The 22,094-nt window shown below is 36.3% G+C and overlaps 1 protein-coding gene across 1 annotated transcript in view; it reads right to left on the bottom strand.

The window, feature by feature from the left end:
• Nucleotides 1-22,094, bottom strand: part of ITGA1 (integrin subunit alpha 1) — a 167,671-nt gene that overhangs the window by 22,711 nt on the left and 122,866 nt on the right. The window contains exons 14-23 of the mRNA XM_025387226.1: nt 21,794-22,051; nt 19,077-19,207; nt 15,452-15,618; nt 13,871-14,007; nt 11,472-11,582; nt 8,806-9,015; nt 6,634-6,714; nt 4,558-4,634; nt 2,148-2,237; nt 309-411 (exon numbers count right to left, since the gene is read on the bottom strand). Of these exons, the coding sequence (XP_025243011.1) occupies nt 309-411; nt 2,148-2,237; nt 4,558-4,634; nt 6,634-6,714; nt 8,806-9,015; nt 11,472-11,582; nt 13,871-14,007; nt 15,452-15,618; nt 19,077-19,207; nt 21,794-22,051 (1,365 nt within the window). The remainder of the gene's footprint in view (nt 1-308; nt 412-2,147; nt 2,238-4,557; nt 4,635-6,633; nt 6,715-8,805; nt 9,016-11,471; nt 11,583-13,870; nt 14,008-15,451; nt 15,619-19,076; nt 19,208-21,793; nt 22,052-22,094) is intronic.

The raw sequence follows: 22,094 nt of genomic DNA, 5'->3' as shown, positions 1-22,094 counted from the left end.
TTTTTTCTAGAAAGCCATTCTAATGGTATGTCATTTTGAGGAAATTAGAGACTTAGATCTCTAAATTGATTTGAAAATATAATTATCACAAATTTAAACATTCAGTGGAATTACAAAGAAAAACATAAATGGAAAATTATAATTATATATAATATGCTTATATTTATATTTATGAAATTATAAAGAAAATATGCTGGAATATAAAGACTAAACATTGAAGGAACATGTTTTTATGCATCTGTTAATACTTTAATTTATATATTTACAAATAACTCCATTAGAATACTATTTTAGAGGTAATTTCTTACCAGGTAGAAGATATTAATTTCATTTCCAATGTCCTCCGTAGAATTAATAACTTCAGGGACTGTCTCATTGGCAGCAATTGAAATGTGGTATTCACTTGCAGAGCTTAAAAGAATTAATTAGAAGAAGAAAAATAAAACATAATAAAGTTTAACTTTTATTTGGCCTCATTATTTTCTTTCTTCATATCATGTAATTCCACAAAAATATCTGTAGGGATTTCAAATCACAGGGGAATTCATTTACCTTGAAAGCTAAAATTAAATCTTTGAGGAGAGTGAAAAGGATTATATAATTTAGTTCAATAGTCACTGATGCTTATTTGTCCCCAAAATGCTAGAATATGAGTTTTAAAAGTTAAAATTTCATTGTTAACAAGTGAAAAATTTCCATAAATTCACTAATACCATTTATACCTACTGAAAAATGAAGTTAAAATGTAATGCTGAATTATAAATAGATTTAAAATTTTTGCCATTTCATAATTTAAAGTCCTATATTTACTGCTAAACTTCAAAGTTCAATCTTCTCCACACAGTCACCATCTTCTTTGGATGAACTTGGTAGAGTAAAATAGCATGTTTTTAAGCCGCACTTCAGTCAAGGGAAGACAAAAATATTTTTAAGTGTTCACCAAAATTTGATTTTAAGTAAATGGAAAACTCTTGGGGAAAAGTCAGTGCATCAATAGAAGTGCATACAGAAAAATAGAAAACAGCCAACAGAATTTAAAGGCTGAGAAATATTAGCACAATCTATATGCATATCCTATAATCATGCCATTTTTGTAGTCTCCAGTTAGTACAGAGAGAGTGCCATAGATAATAAATGAAGCCAAAAGGAAGATATTGAATGTTCCCAATGCAAAAAAAGATAAATGTTTGAGACGATGCATGTTCTAATTACCCTATTTAATTGCTATATATTACGTGCATCACAACATCTCGAAGCGCCTTATAAGTATGTACAATTATTATGTGTCAATTTAAAATAGTTTTCAAATTAAAAGAAAAAAAAAAAAGCATGTGAAATGGTTTAAACTAACACTTCCTGAATATATAACCTTGGGTAAATTAGCCTCTCCGAACCTCAAATTCTTCAACTGGAAAATGGAGATAGTAGTTGTATTTGAACCACAGCATTATCATAAGGATCAGATAAGACAGAACACAAAGGCTCAATAAATGTTAGCCACCATTATTAAAAAATTAATAAAGTGATAAGACTTTTAGAATATACCAACTTGCCAATGATTCTTATACTTTATATATACATTGCACATGTTTATTTAGCAAAAGCTTGGAATTCTGCTTAAGCAAGGAAAATTATAGAGAGAAAGTTTGTTAACATGGTTTGTGTTTGGATAGATAAGAAGTTCTTAAGGGAAAGAATGGTTTATGAATGGTGGAAGAAATAAACAGTTCTTATCAATGAGAAATGCTTTAATCTTGTGTATCCAGATTGAGAAGACTGATCAGCTTCCACAGGATGAGAACAATGACCAAGAAATATGCTGGTGGCCTCTAAGAAAATATTGTGTTTTGTGTAGGATTTTTGGGTCTTCAACTTGCATTCAGGAGTTAATGCTGGACAGCGAATGCAATCTGGAATCACTAACACCTAACATTTGGGGTTATGCATTAGGATGCATGAGAATTACCTGGAAGGCTTGTTTAACCCCGTCCTCTGAGTTTCTGATTCGGTAGGTTTCGGGTGGGGCCAGAGAATTTGCCTAACAAGTTTCCAGGAGATGCTGATGCCCTTGGCCAGCCAGGGACCACACTTTGAGAACCACTGGGTTAATAGAAAGGCATCAACATAAAAATGCAGTTTTCTCTTACCTGTAAAACTGTAGTCCAACTTCATATTTTACCGGAATAGAAATGTTTACTACATTATCAGAAAGGGTTTCAGGAGGTTCTTCACTGTCGCTAGAAAATACACAGCACATTCAGACAAACCATTAAAATCTTGACTATTTAGAGATATTTCTAAGTGTTTGAAAGAGAGGCTTGTCCTGGCAACTAAATAAAAGCATCTAAGAGTATAATTTTTAATTATTTTTTAAATTGGGGTGAATAAGGAGATCAGAAATGATTGGTATGGTTGAACGTTCCCAAGTTGATTCTGATGTGCAACTAGAGTTGACAATCACACTGACTTACGTTTTTTAAAATTTTATGACTATAATGATAAGAATCCCTGGGTTTAATTGTTAAAATACAGAGATAACTGGGCTTCCCTTAGAAATGTGGATGTAGTGGTTCCAACTTGGGGCCCAGGAATTTCTGTTTTTAACCACATATCTACCCCCAGGTGATTCTTATTTATCACAGATGAGGACTTAGCAAAGATAAGTGATTAGGATCACACAGCTGAGAGTAAATCTAAAATCTTTTGTTTTCTTCTTTAATAGTCTTTCTATACTAAGTATTTGATGATCATATTATTTGTTAAGCACTGATTTATTCCTTTGATTTTGGTTATCACTTTAATTATATATTATGTAAACACATGTATATATGTGTATACACACATATACATACTTCCTCATATTAGAAGCACATACAAATGATACAATGAGTAATGAACACTGGCTCCGGGGCCAGAGAATGGGATTGTTCTTGGACACTGATATATGTTGGTCAAATTACTTATCTGTCTTTGCCTTGGTTTCTTCATCTATAAAATGGGATATTAAATGAGTAATAAATGATGATTAAATGAGTAATAAGTATAAAGTGCTTAAGACTGTGCCTAGGACATAGGAAATCTTCAGTGTTAGCTTTCATTATTACTATCACACATACCCCTCCACCAACTGACCAAGCACCTAACATATTGTCTCACAGAATGGGCATAAGAGTACTTTTTAATGACTCTGGTAATTCCCAAATGTGTAAAGTGGCTCAGAAGCAGCAGGACAGAGAAAGCTAGCATGCTGCCTTGGATTATAGGTATTTGTGTGACCCAGCTCTTAGCGTGAATGGTCACCTTTTCTCTCACCCATTCCACACAGAGCCTTCCTAAATCAGTCTCCATAAGCAGCAGCTCTGTACAGATGACTTTACCTCTCAGAAACTTTACTGGCTTTTCACGGTCTGTTCAATTCAGAAATAATACCTTGACTGACATTCAGTGCCTAGCGTAATATGATAGAATGCACACTTCCTGCTTATTTTCATTGCTACTTTATGTATTCTTTATGTTTCAGCTAAAATTGATAATCTTTTTAATTAAGCTGTATATTTTGCCTGAAATGCTCCACCTAGTGCTATTCACTGACCTCTCTGTGAAAGGCTGTCTACCCTTCAACGTCTTTCTCAATTATAATTTCCTTGATAAAGCTTTCTTGGGTTCCCATTGCCAAGTAGATATTATTTCAGCTTCCAGTAATTTTCTGACACAGCTTTATATCTCTATAATGGATTGTTTTTATTCTATCCCAGGTTACAATAATTTTATACTAGTCTCAACCTCCTACTGTAATACTTACCTTATGTAATTTTTATATTCCTTACAGTGACTAATTCAATATCAGTGACCGATTCAATGTCTTGTGCATAATAGTTGTCAAATAAATGTTTGTTGAGTTGACTTAATGTACAGAATTAATCCATTAATTCATTTCTCCAATTTATTCATTTAGTCTACATCTATGTAGTGATTATAATATGGCAGGCACAATGCTAGTCACTGTGAATAAAACAGTAAAAGACACTATCTCACTGGAGACAGGTCAGTGGAAAAATACAATTGGAAGAAAGACCACTCTTCCTTACTGGGCCTTTGCTGTTGTCATTCTGTGTGTTCTATGATACCTTTCAGAAGTTCTGACTGATTTGAATAAAGTATATTAAATTACAAAAGGATATCACAAAACTTTAAGTCCATCTAATGATTCATTTGACCTCGATGGGCAGTCAGTGAAAGTTTTTAAATTATCAGTAAATTTTTTATGAATTTAAATGCAATTTGGCAGATATAAATGATATGTGATTATGGTATCTTCTATAGCTCATTGATTTAATCTAGTTAGGTGAATCATTTCTATTAAATGAAAATTTCTTTATTTTACTAATCATTCATAAGGGTGTTTTTGTGAAGCAAAGTGGTTAATTGCCTTCCACTTCTTCTGATCTCCTACAACCTGGAAGAAACTGTCAGTGAGTTTATAGAGCAAAATATTCAAAATACACAGAAGCAGCGATATATATTCATATACTTATATTTATACACATGTAAACCCACCTTGTTGCATTTAAATAAATGGTCACATTTTCCATGAGATAGGATGTGTTAAACTGAAACAATATTTTGAAAGTTACCTATAAAATAAAAATAAGTCTTTAGTAACAGATAAGAAATTGTTTACTTTGACTAAAATATTCAATTTCCACAAATGACATTACCTAAACTCAAATTATGAAGTTATTTGAGAAACATTGTCTTACAAAATGAAACCTTATTGTATCTCAAAAATAGAATAATATATAATATACACATTTTTTTTCAATGTGAATGTGTACCATGTTTTACATATTGCTATGATGTGAATGTTTTCCCTCAAAATTCATGTGTTGAAACCTAAACACCAATGTGATGATATTAGGTGATGGGGCCTTTGGGCAGCTGATGAGATCATAAGGGCAGAGCCTGCATGAGTGGGATGAGTACCCTTGTAACAGGGGACTCAGGAAGCTGCCTCCCTGCTTCTGCTATCTGAGGATGCATTGAAAAGACGTCTTCTATGAAGCATGAAATGGGCCCTCACCAGACACTGGATCTATCAGTGCATTTACCTTGGACTTCCCAGCTTCCAGAACTGTGAGAAATAAACTTCTGGTTTATAAGCTACTCAGTTTATAGTATTTAGTTATAGCAGCCAGAATAGACTAAGAAACATGTTAAATAAAATGTATAGGAGGTCACTGGTTTGGACTGAGCTCTTGCTCTAGGCCCAACAGACTAAATAATGCTTAAGTTCCACACCATAAAGCCGAAATTGAATCACTTGTCTGAATTTTTGAGAGATGAGGAAAGTGAGAGATAATCACCAAATCCCCAGTCAAGCCAGTTTCAGACAGCATGATAAGAAAATCCCCTCTACTTTCACTTTTACAAGGAAAATAACTTTGAAATGACCAATCAACTTTTCGTTCTGTCTCTGCTTTCTTTAGACCTTTTCTGTCTGTAAAGCCAATATCCTCTCCTCAGCTCTTCCATCACTCATTTTATTTTACAGAATAAGGTGTTGCCTGATTCTAGAACTGCAAATAAAAGTCAATTAATATTTGGAAACTAAATTCATTCCATAGAAAAAGAAAGTAGATTAGTGGTTGCCTGGGATTGGGAGAAAGGCTGTTGAGGAAAATCAGAGTGACTGCCAATGCATATGTGGTTTCTTTGTGGTGTGTGAAAATGTTCTAAACTCAACTGTCATAACGACTGTACAATTTATAATTTGGTGAATGTACTAAAATCCAATGAAATACACACTTTGAATGAGTGAATTCTATGCTACATGAATTATATCTCAATAAGGCAATTGGTTTTTAAAAAGAGAGAGATGGAAGGAGAATTTCTGAATTAAGTTCTACACCAATCTATTTGAAGCATTCTTTTTCTTGAAGGCCAGAGACACCTACTACCTAGGAGACTCCAATAACAGAATCTCCCAGCTCTATTTTATGAGATATGTTATCTAATATACATTAGATATGTTACATAGTATAAACTTTAAATCTTGTCTTGGTGTTTGAGTTTGCCTGTGTGAGAAGTGTTACAAGGTTGTTACAATATGTTTCTGTTATTATAAATTGCCTGGTATAACGTATTGTGTACCTTACACCTTGTACAAAATACCTTACACCAGGCAATTTATAAATAACAGAAATATTTTGCTCACAGTTCTGAGGGTTGGGAAGTCCAAGATCAAGGCACCAACAGATTCAGTGTCTGGAAACACCCAGTTCTTATAGATGGTACCTGCTATGTGTTCTCACATGGTAGAAGGGATGAGCAGTCTCCCTCAAGCCTCTCTGATGAGGGCACTAATCCCTTATGGGAGCTCCACCCTCTGGACCTAATGACTTCCTAAAGGCCTCATCTTTTACTACTATCACATTGGGGATTAAGTATTAACAGACGAATTTTGTTGGGGCATAAACATTCTGACCATAGCATATTCCAATCTGTCACAATTTTGAACTGAACATTTTTCATCTGTATTATCCTAAACTACCATTGGAAGGATTTATATGTTTGTCTTTGCACATACTACTTTTCATATTCAATTTCCACATGTATTTTGTATAACCTGCTCACCATCTCTCCTTTTCTCAGGAAGGGATATCCAACTTTACATGTGATATTATGATTGGATTCACAACTGTCTTTTTGGATAGCCTAGGAAGAGAAAGTAAACAGAATCAGAGCGGACAAGCAGCTGAAATACTGAAACGTGTTCTTTCAGAATTTTCCCAGATGTGTCTTGGTGACTGCCTTGCCAATATTTTTGTCTTGATTTAGCTGGAAGAGGCACAGAATTCTGGGACCAGCTGTTCTACACTCATGGAAATCCTAAAACACCACTTGTTGGGTGCCTGAAAGACAAAGCATATCTCACAATCCTGCCTACATCTTCAGTTTTAAAATGGAAGTACTAACAGCACCCCCCTCACAGGGTGATTGCGGTGGCTGCATAAAATAATCCACACACTCAAGACTGGCACAGAGCAGCCTTCATTGAATGTCAGTCATTGGAGGAGTTTAATGCAGTGGATAAGAGCATAGGCTCTGACCCATGACCACCAGAATTTAAACCCCGACTGCACCACTGTTAGCTTTATCCTTGTTAAGATTCCTCACCTCTCTCGGACTGATTTTCTTTCAAGTGGTTTAGTCATATACTCTATTTTGTGCAATTTAAAATGCCATTGAACATGAGATATGCCATTATTTTTACATACCCATAAGAAGGAAAAATAACACTGCCAGGTAAATAAACATGTTATCAGTTGTAAAATGCAATTACAAGAATGTTAAAACAGGAAAAAAAGGTTTTAGCCTCTCATCTCTGCAGTACAGTCATACCTACTTACAAAATAATTAATGAAAATTAAATAAGTGAAACCCTTAGAACAGGGCCTAAAACATGATGTGACTCAATAAATGGTTGCCATCGTTATTACCGTTGTTATTGTTAATATACACAGAAGAGATGCACTGTCAGATTTTTAGCTATGCCTGTCTGCCAGGCCATTAAATCAGCTGAGGAGGATATAGGCAATAGTTTTTAATAGAGAATAAATTTGTGGTAATATTTTCCCCAAGATTACTTTGTACATTTATATTTATAATTTTAATAATAATAATTATTTTTTGAGACAGAGTCTTGTTCTCTCTCTGTCACCCAGGCTGGAGTGCAGTGGAGCGATCTCGGCTCACTGAAACCTCCGCCTCCCAGGTTCGAGCAATTCTCCTGCCTCAGCCTCCGGAGTAGCTGGGACTACAGGCGCATGCCACCATGCCTTGCTAATTTTTTGTATTTTTAATAGAGACAGGGTTTCACCGTGTTAGCCTGGATGGTCTCAATCTCCTGACTTCATGATCCGCCCGCCTCAGTCTCCCAAAGTGCTGGGATTACAGGCATGAGCCACTGTGCCCAGCCTATAATTAATATTCTTAATTGAATCCAAAATATAGTAATATAGGACATTATTTTTAGGTTTGTCTTAGTCATCATGTCTCTAAGTGACATCCTAATAGAGAGAAATGTCCGTGAAATCTGAGTTTACAGAAAGTAGACAATAGTGTTTTAATACTACGTATAATATGAATAAGTGCATTGTTTTTAATATAAATTGTATGTAATATTAATTAATATAAATATACACAAAATTTTAACTCAGTGGGATTCATTTGGAGATCAGAATTAAAAGCAAAGTTCAAATTTGGAAACGCTGATTACCTCTGATATAGCACCTTACACAGATTAATATAGTTTTTTTGCCAACATAATAAAAGAAACTTCTGTTACGAATCAAAAAGACACAGTTATTTAATACAAGTATCTTGACAAAGTAAGGACTTTGCATAGAAAGGGATATATGACATCTTGATTTTCCTGCAGGTAAAATTGTTTTGCTCAACACAGAGGGAACTCTCTGTACCTCTGTTAAACTGTTTTGGCTTTGATTGTTGTTGTTTTCCTTGACCCCATTTCAGTTTCAGTGGTTTCAATATTTTGTAAAACATACAATTTTTATACATGAGCTATGCTTTCCTCATACAAAATCTAAGAAAAGACATACATATTTGAATAAATAAAACTTTTTTAAAAAGCTTAATACTTTCACCATTGGTGAGGACTAATGTAAAAAAATCCTTCTATTCTTTTAAAATCAATCTAATAAAAGCAATTATCTCAGTAGCATGAAAAGTAGGCTCGGTAAATGACTGTTAAGAGAATAAATAAATGAAAAACTAAAAGTTTACCTCAATTCCTGAAAAAACTAGATTTGGAGAATAATGCACTATTGTCCTGGTGTTGTAGGCACTGTCCTTTGTATTTTTGACTGTGAGGCTAACATTGAATTTATCATTCTGGGACCGGACAATTAGCAGGTCCTTTTCTGTGGTGGCAACATGCAGGCTGAGGTCCGAGATACATTTTTCCTTGTTTCCACAATCTTTGGCAAAAGGTATCTGAAATGATGACAGGAAAGAATTTTTCAAAATTTCGCTATGCATTATTGAAAATTACCCATCAATTTGTGTAACAAAAATGGCATACAGCCAAAGTAAGTTAAGTAACTCATAAAGAAAATTTCCCTGCAAAAATCTTAAGGGATTTTATATTTATCCCTATAATTTAAAGGGGAGAAGAATAAACATTTACTTACGAATGTAAATTGTGCTAATCCTTTTAAGAATGAACAATTTTCATGGGTGCTTTGTACTGGCTTTTGTCTGCCAGGGAAGGGCAGTTTTGAAATACAAAGTCAAGTACTGCAAGATCTAAATCTATTCAACTCTAATTATGAGATTTTTCTCTTAAAATCAATCAAATACCTAGGAATGTCATAAAGCTCAGTTGAGAGGGTGGAAAACGGTTAAGCCACAAATCTAGGAGTTTCGCTTGATTCTTCTTCATTGACAGCCTCTCCACCACCCCATATGTAACTCACGAAGCCCTGCCCATTCTACTCCTCTTCTAAATATCTCTCCAATCCTTTCTTGCTTTTGCATTCCCACCACCATCTCTCGCCCAAGCATTCTCATTTCCTCCCCGAACTAAAGTAACAGCTTCCCACTGGGCTCCCACATCCACCTGTTTCCCTCCAACCACTCTTCACTCTGCTGTATCCTGTCCCGTGACTGAACCAAATAAAAAGCTTCAAAACACCGCGCTCCTCTTTCAAAAGTTTAGAATTTGTGCAGCGGCACCAAGTCCCGAATGACATGGCCCCTGCCTTTACCTCCAGCCTCACCTCACATCCCCTCCTTTCTTGCTCTTTAGTGTCAGTCACACTAGCGAGGGTCGTTGTTCCCTTCATGCTCAGGACTTTCACACTTAGCATCCCCTCTGCTCCCCAAACTCCCCTAAATAGGGTGGAAATCGCCCTATCCTTCAGGGCTCCACTGAAATGGCACAACTTCAGGAGGGCTCTCCTGACTTCCCAGCCTAGGTGGAAGTTCCCGTAGAGCTCTGAAATCCTCCCCCATAGCATACGCTCTAATTACTACTTAATACCTGTTTCCAGTGTTAGACGGTAAGTTCCAATGCCTGGTGTGTATAAGATAATCAATATATCAATATATCTGGTAGGAAGGAAGAGAGAGTGGAAGAGAGGTGTATGGGGAAAAAGAATTCCCCATCCCTAATGTCTCCTCCACTGGAGCCACGCTAGTGACACCCTCCCTCTTCTCTCCCCTCACTCACTCTCAGGGGTGGCACATGGACTCTAACTTTGGGAACAGGAACTAAGTGAACACAACTCATTCCCTTTCTCTCGTTTCTATTCTCAGAGCAGCTGTGTACCCACAGGAAGCACACATTTGGCTCTACTCCATCTGACAAGTTTTACAAGGTGGGCTCCATGAAGAAGGACAGAGATGGATCAGCACTGCTGATGATGTAGGTGGTTATCCGTGGTCTAAGTCAACGCTTCAGTGTGACGACTATCTTTATACCTAAACCATACACTGCAATCCAGTGCTAATTAGAATAACAGGGGAGATTTCTTTCCATTGGTCCTAAATTCAAGTGAGGTGAAAATGAGTGTCATTTATCAGTTTTCTTAAACTCCAACAATAGGAAATTAGAAGGATTGGGAAAAGTCTAGAAAAGCCTAATTCTTTTTTAAAACATTTCAAATTGATTTAGGGTTATGTGTGCATGGGTTTCAAGATTTTCCTAATGTCACCAGGGCAAACCTGGAGATATGGCTGAGAAAGTTCATTATTTTCTTAAACAGCAGATTTTGTTCATTATTTTGTTACACAGTAGAAAGTTCATTATTTTGTTCATTATTTTGAGAAAGTTCATTATTTTGTTACACAGTAGATAGTTGAGAAAGTGCATTTTTTTAAGCAGTTTTTTTTGTTGTTTGTTTGTTTCTGTTCTATTTATCAGTAGGTAAGCTTTCTGAAAAACAACTCCAGATGGCCTGGGAGCTTCAGGACCCTTTGCCAATTACCAGAGGAAGATAAAGCCATTGAGAAAATGGAGCAAACAAGAACCAGCAACCCCTTGTTACCTTTAGGTCATTAACATGTCATTATAGGGCTAAAGTCCCTGCCGTAGAAGAAAATGGCCACGATTTCTTGAACATATGTTGTATAAGGAAGCATGTTTATGATCTGTACTTGTACATCTGGAGTTTCTCTCTGGACATGCTTACGTATACCTCCCTGCCCCACATCTAACTCCTTAAAATTCCCCAGGTTTTCACAGCTTGAGGAGAAGGAGGTCTTTAGAGCAAGAGCTCACGCTTTCTCCATTCCTGACCAGGAATAAAACCTGCTTGCCTTTTTTTTCTTTCTTCCAGTTGGTTGTCCTTTCTTTGTGACCAATGCAGAGTAGTGAAAAAACACAATTTACTAGTGACACTAAAATATTCACAAGTTAGTATTTTGTATTTTAAAGAAATCCGACTTACATATTCATGTACTGAGTTCGGTAGAGAATCATCAAGAACAGGCCCATTTTCTGGATCGGTAAGATTAAAGTCCAACGTTATTCTCACAGAGTCCTGAAAGTCATGCTTGTCCTAGAGGGTGAAACACAATATATAATTGGTATCATATTTGCCAGGTGTTCTGATCTTGTTATGTCTCCTTATTCTGTCCCCAAGGGTCAGGCTTACTGCAACATTTTTGTGCATCTAATCTGACATAAGATTTCATCAGGCTTTTGCTTTCCTGGAGAGGGACTGGCATTCTGACAAGGGGCATAGGGAAATGTGGAGGTTTCAGAGTATGACCTGTTGACTCACTTCCAGCTCCTCAGAGGGCCTTGTTGTGTCAACATATGAGCTACCTACATCACAGTGTAGTTTTTCTTGAGACCTCAAGCCAAAGATCATTATGTAACGCTTCTGGGAACATTTCCCACCTTCAGAAGAGCAAACATTCTATAAAATGAGTTACATTTCATTAATATAATATGTACCTAGAGCTATAAGTTTTTTTTTTTTGTTTTTTTTTTTTTGAGACAGAGTCTCTCTCTGTCACCCGGCTGGAGTACAGTGGCGCAATCTCAGCTCACTGCGACCTCCACTTTCCAGGTTTGAGTGATTCTCCTGCCTCAGCCTCCCGAGTAGCTGGGATTACAGGCATGTGCCACCACACCCAGCTAATTTTTGTGTTTTTAGTATAGACGGAGTTTCACCATGTTGGCCAGGCTGGTCTCGAACTCCTGACCTCAGGTGATCCACTCACCTCGGCCTCCCAAAGTGCTGGGATTACAGGCGTGAGCCACTGCGCCCAGCCAACACCTTTATAATGTAAAATTATTTGGAAAGGATGTGAATATGATTAATATTATTAACATGCCACCAATAACAATAATCTTTTGTAGTATTCAAAATTATGAGCTTTATATACATTATTGCAAATTATTTCACAGTCCTCTAAGATGAGTAACTATTATTGTCCTTATTTTATAGATGAAAGACTGAGCTTCTAAGAGAACAAACAACTTTGCCAAAGTCTCTCAGAATGTGGAACATTTGGGATACAAATTCGACACTGGCTGACTCCAGAACAAATTTCAAAGCGCTTATTCCAAACTCCAAAACAATTTTGGAAATGTTGAAAATATTTCAGTCCTTTAAACACCAGTGCCTAGACAGAGCTTAGACACTGAATTTGTGGACAAACATAGACTGAGATGATTTTTAGCAGGTTGGAGGCAATGCCATATCTGGTTTCATACCCCTTCAAATTTTATCCACATTCGAATTCCTAAGTGTTCAGTTCTGGTGAACTAAATAGGAGGGGCAACTCCAGTGTTACTTTATCAAATAATAGATTGATCCGGTGCTGACAGAGTAAGCTTCATGACAAGTATCATGAAGCGTATCAACATGAAAATCACTGAGGAAGAACAAATGTGGCACAAAAGGATGCACATTTTCTGTCACTCCCCTGCCCCTAACTACAATTTTCAGAATACAGACTATGAATATATCAGTAATACAGAAATAAGTCAGAAGTGGGAAAATTGGCCTGGTTCCTTTAAAGCTCCAAGATCACCATCAAGCCTCTAAGTCTTAATGTCAGTTACTAAAATCAGTTTCCTCATTACCTTCATGCTGCTTCTTAATTTTATCACTCTCATGTACACTTTAAGAAAATGTTGAGGAAACTCCTGCCCTCTGTTGGGAACATTCCCCATCTACACAATGTCCCAACAAAACACATTTTAAATGGTTCACACTGGCTTACCAGCCATCTCTCAAGATTAATAGTTTGCTTTCCAAACCTCCCTCATCCACTAAAATTACAACAAAAAACAAAACAAAACAAAAAAACCCGAAGTAGCACAAAGCCTACAGATGATAGAAAATAGCAGATAATTTTCCCCTTTGCTCTAAAGTCAAACAGCGAGATATATAGTTACATGAATCCCAGAAAGCGTACAGCCCAGCAGTCTGCCCCCCAGAGCAGTTATTCACTTATCACCCACAACTGACAGACAAAGCCCACAGAAATTCAGTGTTTTCAAGTTGAAGGAATAAATGAATGAATGAAAGAAATGAAGACACGAGTAAGGTTTCTTGTCAACTAGAACACTGTGTCTTTTTCTGCCGTTCCATACTATATGGATGTCATAACGCAGACAGGGAAGACTAGAGATAGTTTTAAAAATATCTGGAAATGAGAAAATTAGACTTGCGATTTTATGATAAAAATGAACAAACAAGATAAAATTTCCTTTATGACATCATAAGTGCATTTTGAAATAGAACAGTAAGAATTCGATTGACTTGAAATAAGACATCTCCACTATATTCTTGATTTGGAATAAGGCAGCTACGATATATGATTTACTTGCCAACATGTAGAAGGAGTGCTTAGTGCATTCTGATTTTCGAACTGTGATGTTCCTTTGAACTTTTCTCTCTTGAGTTCCAGAGAAAAAACTTCGTGATATTTGCCTTAGTGAATCTAGGGTGACACGGTACTGCAAATCTACAAAAATTTTAAAAAATAATTGATGGAAATGTTTACTTGAAGTGATTCTCATATTGTACAGATTATTAAATTAGCATTATAGAAAAATCTCTTCGGCAATCAATCGAAAAAGATTCTATTGTTCAGCATATCCACACTATAATAACAATGGTATTAGCAGTCATAAAGATAACCTTGAGGAACTCTATAGAACTGCTCTCTGAGTTCACTGTGCTTTCAGTGTTTAACTACATTTATTGTTTATAATTCTTATACACACACATACACACACGCACACCTGCCTATCATCTAATTTCCAGACCACCACAGTAATTATTATATTTTCACTTAAAATATTCCTTTTAACTTTAGAAATGCTGGAACCCTGTTAGAATATTGATTATGTTATATTTCAATAGAGGCAAAAATATACATTAGTTACTTGTTTACAAATATATACATTTTAATCTATTTATATATAAAAGGATATTATCTCAGCTTATGTTCAAGCCACTATTAAGGTTCAATAAAATAAGCATACTACAATAAAGAAAATAAGTGAAATCTTACACTTTATATGAAGGCTACAATAGTCCTTATTTGATCACTTAGTTACTTTGCAAAAATTAAGTAAGACTGAAACAAAGTTACATATAAAATGCAAAAGTCATTACTTTATATTCCTATACCTCATTGATCTTTCTAGTCAGGAGGCTATTTCAGAGCATATACATGCACATATGGAACAAATCAAGGAAAACAGATTTTAAGGATTAATGGTTTTTCTCATTCTGCTTATATTTGGTTACAGAGTAAATTTTTCTTCTACAGTCAATGGTCTTTATAGCTTTGATTCGAGCATATTTCAACATCATTAAAAACCTGCCTTAGAAAGTGGAGAACAAAGGGAGGACGAGGAAGTACAGGCTGACCTGATGCACCTGAGAACACACACACACAGCAAGTCTGACTCTCAGAAACTAGGGTCACCTCAGTGGAGCAAAGGATCTCAGAAATGTGAGAATGGTGAAGTATTCGGGTTCTCTGCAATACCAGTCTTTCCCAGGAGGGGGCAAGAGAAGGGAGAGAAGATTCTTTGCAGAAACCCACAGGAAGGAAAACTGGGCCCATCTGGGACCCAATTTCTAAACTCTACCTCTGAATCGGTATTTTTTTCTTAAGCCTCTGATTGTACATAGTAAGTAGGAGAGCCAGACAGACACTATGCAGTGTTGAGGGCGCTGCATACAAACATGTAATTTCTGCTCCAGTATTGACTGGGTTCCATAACCTATTCCTTTTGCAGCAGGATTTTTTTTCAAGGTTCTACATGTTCACTGGGGCAAATATGATGTGCAGCTCACCATGGTGGGGAAAATGCAATATCCTGCCGGATTTCATCATGCTGGAGCAAATACATCGTCCTCTACCCAAAAGTACTTGCTATAATTATTTTGCTTACCAGCTTCATAAATCGTGTCTTCTTTAGATTTTAATTTCACATCAAAACACACTGTAGCATTTATGCATACTGTTTCCTTTCCCTCCATATGGCAGTTTTTCTTTTGAATATTCACTTTATTTGGTTCAAAATTCATGGTCACTTTAACTACGGCCACATCTCGGGACCTCCAAACAAAAACAATGGGATTACTCACACATTTTTACATTTAATGAATGTTATCAACTTGGATGTGCAAAGTGAGGGCATGGAAGGGGGTCTGCTTCGTGTATAATACAGCACTCAGGACTCCGTTTATTTAATTAATCTTTGTGACAGAAGAGATTATATCTGATGTTCTAAGACATGCAGGTTATATTTGGAAACCATTTGGGGCTTTTGGTTCAAACGCCAAAGATCTAGTTTTGCCTGTGATGGAAAAGAGATGGAACCAAGTGCCCAGGTGAAACCCCAGAATCAACTATATTTTGGGGATTTACGAGTTTGTTCCCAATTTGAAAGAAGTCTAAAGGTCCCTGAGTAACTCGTAGGCCCCTGCTATCTCTCATCTGGACTGTAATATTGTCAGTCCTTGTGAGTTCAGCTCTTCCTCTATTTGTAGGAAGGAAAAGCAAAATAACATTTGAGGCAGTGTGCTAGACATGGATGTTATTTCATTGAATTCTTAAGATTAATTATAAGAAACATCATTTCTGTTTTATGTTTGATAACTGGGGCTCTGAAAGGTTAAATATTTTACGCCAGGTCAAAAGCTATTAAGAGGAAAAACCTGGGATTTTAAACTCAATCGTTTTAACTCTAAAGCCCAATGATGTCTACTAATCCAAAATGAGATCAGAGTAAGATCTTAGACATGGGGAATATATGGATCCTGAGGCCATTGTCTTATATCCAAGCTAGAACAATTATTGCACATTTTTACCTGGTTTCTGCCTTGTGGCCAGAGCTAGCCCCTTGTAACTACGTATCTTGTGAATAATGAAGTCACTACTTATGCTTTTGCTTTAAAAAACGGTGGTTTTCTTTTTTCTGTTAAAACAATGTACTCATAGAAAATATAAACATCATAGAAATGCATAAAGAAAACACAAATAACTTGTAATACTACCACTCAGCAATAATCACCATTAACATTTAGTACACTTGGTGGATTTTTCTTTACAGAAGAAAATGTGCATATACATATACACATGCGTCCATATATATATGTACAAAAGCACATCTTCATATGTATGCATACATATTTTTAAACCATTATATTACAGTGAACAACTTTCCAATATTTACATTTTTCTGAGAATATGATTTTTAATGGAAGTTATTATTTTTAATGGGAATAGACTATACCAGCATATGCACATACCATAATCTATGCATTCAGTCCCCTCTTATTGGATATTTAGCTTAATTTTAAAAAATGGTTTCTGAGTATAGTGGTAAATTTAACATTATTAAAAGATAGTATTACATACAGTGCTGTGATGACATCTTCAATCGTACTTCTAGATTGTATCTTTACATTTTGAGGAAATTAAATCCTTGGTAAAAAGTAGGAACATTGGAATGCTTTTAAATACTTATTGATAAAGACCTTCTAATGAGTTTCAACCAGTTTACCCTTTCATCAGCAATGAATGAACATGCCTAGTTTCCTGCTTAGTAATAAGGATTCTCCAGGCATGAAGCTGTCTTGACCATTATCTACCCCACACATCCTTTCTGCCCCAGCCACATCTTTCTTGGGGGTCAGTCCAGGTCACATGACAAGACCCTCACTATTTGCTTCCAAATGTTCTTCCTATTGCCTGTCATTTGTATACACTCTCACTTCTTGTTTGTTAGGCATTGTCAATCTTAGTCTTCGTGTCCCAGTTTATTGGTTTGGTCCATTCTGCTGTCAATGGAGCCTGGACTATGCTAGAGAAATGACCATCATTTTGGCCCATCAATGCCTTGATTCGGGGCAGGAGAGGCCATAAATAAGTTTGCAAAGCTTTGCAAGAAGGCCTTGAAACAAAACTGGAGCATAAAAATCCTGAAGACATATTTTTAATATGAGAATTAATAAAATAAATATTTGTGAGCTAAAGGGAGCATAATAAACTAATTCAGGATTAACAGTTCAAACAAAATTGAAATATATATATTGTCTCTGACACTGCTGACTTCTGGTTTTGAACCTTGGTTTCTGGCGAGTCCTCCCCAAAGTCCCAGCCACTTGGCTGCCTAATATTCCCTTTTCTTAGGTATCACCCCTCAGTCTTCTTTCCCCTCTACTGTAAAGTTTTTTTTTTTTAACATAGTGATTATTGTATATGCACAATTTACTGTACCATTCTAATTTGACCATTAGTTCTTAAGCATTATGTTAAATTACAGCAAAGTCATTTATTTTCACCTCTCTATCTTCATCTTTCTTTCACTGTTTACTACTCTTCTAGGTAAATTTTTGGGAAAAAGAGAATTGAGGTATGTTTCCACCTGAATTACAGTAAACCAATGCATTAATTTAGGAGAATCAACATGTGGACTTCTCATAAGGTCACTTGGAATAGACATTTTACTTATGAAACTCTTCCTTTATATTTCTTAATGAAATTTATTATATTTTTCAAAATTATCATGTGGGTTTCTCATTAAGTTGATTCTTGACTTCCTAGTAATTTTTTTTCAAACAGAACAGTTTTTGAAATAGGATATTTTAGCTGGTTAAAGCTATGGTTATTAACGTTATTGCTTACTAAATTATTATTTTATTCTTAATAAATAAAGCATTATGAATGTATGTATCTGAAAGAACTGGGCAAATTGGGGGATGCGGGCATTTTAACAGCTGAGCAAAGATATTACTTAAGATGCCTCTAGGCTTGACAACAATATAAACAGTCAGAGAGTGCTGTTGGATTATCTGTTTCTATGTATCAGGCCAATGAATAAAAAGTCGATTATCTCTAAAACCTTGTAAGCAACCCAATATTAGGGATGGTTTATTGTTTATATACATCCTCTGTAAGATCTTCTCTTCCCCTATACCTCTCCTAAAACAGAATACCTATTTTAGTGTAAACCACATAATAGACACACCAAATTAAGAGTTCATTCTAGGCCGGGCGCGGTGGCTCAAGCCTGTAATCCCAGCACTTTGGGAGGCCGAGACGGGCGGATCACGAGGTCAGGAGATCGAGACCATCCTGGCGAACACAGTGAAACCCCGTCTCTACTAAAAAATACAAAAAAACTAGCCGGGCGAGGTGGCGGGCGCCTGTAGTCCCAGCTACTCCGGAGGCTGAGGCAGGAGAATGGCGTAAACCCGGGAGGCGGAGCTTGCAGTGAGCTGAGATCCGGCCACTGCACTCCAGCCTGGGCGACAGAGCCAGACTCCATCTCAAAAAAAAAAAAAAAAAAAAAAAAAAAGAGTTCATTCTACTTGTTTCTTTCATATAGCTTCTTTGTTCTTAAGATATATTGACTCTTTCAGCTCACTCAGCTGAATAACTTGTATCTGCATAGTGGAACACAAAAGGAAATAGATATTTGGTATGATACGAGCTCCAATCACACTGGGAGCTCGGCAAGTTATGGGTGACCCAGTCTCAGATTAACAGGATGTTATTAAAATACTTACCAGAAGAGGGCAGCACCACCAAGGCCCCCAATAGTCACATCTGTCAGACCGTCACCATTTAAATCCATTTCTCCGTGGATAGACTGGCCAAAAAATTTCAGTGTCTCACCATCCCCACCTGATGGAATACGCTGTGAGAATCCAAAAAAAGAGTTTCATATGAGAAGAGTCTGTTCAAAACAGTTTCAAATAAATCTGAGAATTTAAATTGTTTAACAAAATCAAAATTAAAGATCTTTTGGGAATCCGCCCAAGAGGTCCCTCACGTGGAGATAAAGAGGAAAAACTCAGATGTTCCCAGAGGATATTGCTCTTTTTATAGTACAGACAAAATCATTTCAAGGTCACTGACACCAGAGACAGAGGAAAAAATTATATAATGTCATTTTGTCTAACCCTCAAAGGAAACAGTATGAGTAATTGGTTCTGTGCTTTCTGCTTCCTAGCCAATCCCATCACACAGACATATTTAAAGGTACTGGAGATCTTGAAAACATATCATATTAGGGCAGCGGGGAGAGGAGTGGAAGATTGCTCTAGGGGTCAATTTGGAGTTCACTGAACTTTGTGGCTGGGTATAAATAATACATCCCATCAAATACATTTTCCAATATGTAATCTCTACTGTCTTTCAAAAATTGTCCTAAAAGTTGAGGGCACGAGACTCAATTCCACTCACATGTATTCACAACGTTGAGATGGCACAAATGAATATGTCTTGAAGACAGATCTGTGCATATTACCATACATAGTATGTTTGATATCTGTACTTCCTGACTTAGCATTGGTTCAAGCTGAAGCTAATGCTTTTAACAGAAGTCCATGGCAAGCAGACAGGACTTACAAACCCTCCCTAAACTTCAAGTCTTCTCAGATTCTTGTTTTCCACATAAAAAACACAAAATAAGAAGCCCACTAAGGAAAACCAAATGGAAACAGTTTTCATGCTTAAACAGGTTAGGCTCATTTTAAAGTTGTTTGTTGTTGTTGTTGTTGTTGTTTTGAGACGGAGACTCGCTCTGTCACCCACGCTGGAGTGCAGTGGCACTACCTCAGTTCACTGCAACCTCCGCCTCCCAGGTTCAAGCACTTCTCCTGCCTCAGCCTCCCAAGTAGCTGGGATTACAGGTGCGCACCACCACTCCCGACTAATTTTTTGTATTTTTGGTAAAGACGGGGTTTCACCATGTTGGCCAGGCTGATCTCGAACTCCTGACCTTGTGATCTGCCTGCCTCGGCCTCCCAAAGTGCTGGGATTATAGGCATGAGCCACTGCACCCAGCCATCCTCATTTTTTTAAGCGAAGAATTCAGGAGATATCTGCCTCATTGGTTCTATGGGCTTGACTGTTTGATTCTGGATTATCCCACACATAAGCAGCATCTGGTTCTCATGGAAATGAGTAAGCACATCTTCACCTATTCCTTCAAAAAGCATTTTGCCAGTAATTAAACAAATCCAACTCTAATATTCTTTTTGTTGTTTTTGTTTAAAGTTGCATCTTGATTTATCACCATTTAGAAAACAAGTTGTTTATGACAATCTATTTCATCTCACAATGATTTAGGTTTCCTTTTCTACTTCAAATGCTACCCCATTAAATTTACAGGATTGACACTGAAGGAGTAAAGTGGAAGAATATAAGAAAGAACCTCTTCCCGTGTTTCCTAATTCCATCATGCCCCAGTCATTAATATTGCCTGTCTCTTGTTACATAAATAATGCCATAAAGATTTTCAACAGAAACAAATTATTTATCAAATGGCTACAAGTGCTCTTATTGAAATAAGCTCTTTATTCTGTTCACTATTGTTGTTATGGTTTTATGAAAAATCACTCATGTTTGCATTACATGAATAGATTTTGAGAGCTCTGTTGACTACAGAACCAAAGAGAACACTCAAATAGAAAATGAAATAATTAATATTCTGGTTTCTTTTCAAACTATGTAAGTTAGAAGGTAGTGAATTCTGATTTATTTGTAAGTAGCTGTTCAATATCTAACCGACTATGATTACCTAAAAACAGACAATTACATTCAAACTCCTTTAAATTATTTTGTTTTTATAGTGCATTTAGCACTTTTGTAACTTGTTATTTTTCTAATGCAGGAAAAAAATACGCTTATGGATTAGAGCTGTTAACTGACAACAAAGTACAAACAAGAATAACAGAAGTTCCCTGCAGCTTAAACTTAATATTCAGATTTATTTTTCCTAAGGATTACTTGTGAGAAAATTATAAACCTTTAGAAATCCTAATTCACTTGAGGAAAATATAACAACTTAATGGATAAATATGAACTTAATGCAATTTATTATAACAGCATGAACATTAAATATAAAATCAAGAATCTAATTTCCTTTATTGGTTAAGTCATATAATTATTTTTGCCTTATTCACAAAGCAGTGCCCTCTATTTAGAATGGGACACACAGAAGATGTTAAACAGCATTGTTACAAAGAATTCTTTTGTTTTTCACTGTGTCAAAAAGTCAAATCCTGGAGACATGGAAAATAACAACAGAAAGGAAATTAGATAAATGTATAAAATATAAAGTAATTAATCTATAAGGAGCACTTAAAGAGAATTAAATCTAGTTTCCCAATAAGGTCAGGAGGAAGAAATTAAATAACTCATGAAGTTAGACAGGTAATGCCTGGCATCGAACTGACTTATCACTGAAGGGTGGGAATCTGTAGGTTTCAACTCTTACTTGTGCATACTCTTTCCTTATCGTCTTGCCACTTCCATGATAAATGTACACAGCTCCCCCGTGATCATCTTCCAGCGGAGCTCCTATCACGATGTCATTAAATCCATCAAGATTGAGGTCTTTTACAGCAGCAATAGCAGTTCCAAAACGAGCCCCGCATGGCTCATTTTTGTTTTCTTTTGTGCATGAATTGTGCTGCCGAGATGAACAGCACGTCTGCTTAGTAGGTTCCAGGCTCATTTGATATTCAAACCTTGTCTGGAAGAAAGATAAACAGGATATTTACAGATTTCCATCATTA

Source organism: Theropithecus gelada, chromosome 6 (genome assembly GCF_003255815.1).
Source record: "Theropithecus gelada isolate Dixy chromosome 6, Tgel_1.0, whole genome shotgun sequence".
Lineage (NCBI taxonomy): Eukaryota > Metazoa > Chordata > Mammalia > Primates > Cercopithecidae > Theropithecus > Theropithecus gelada.
The sequence above is the reverse complement of the archived record's forward strand: the minus strand, read 5'-3'. Positions and strand labels throughout refer to the sequence as shown.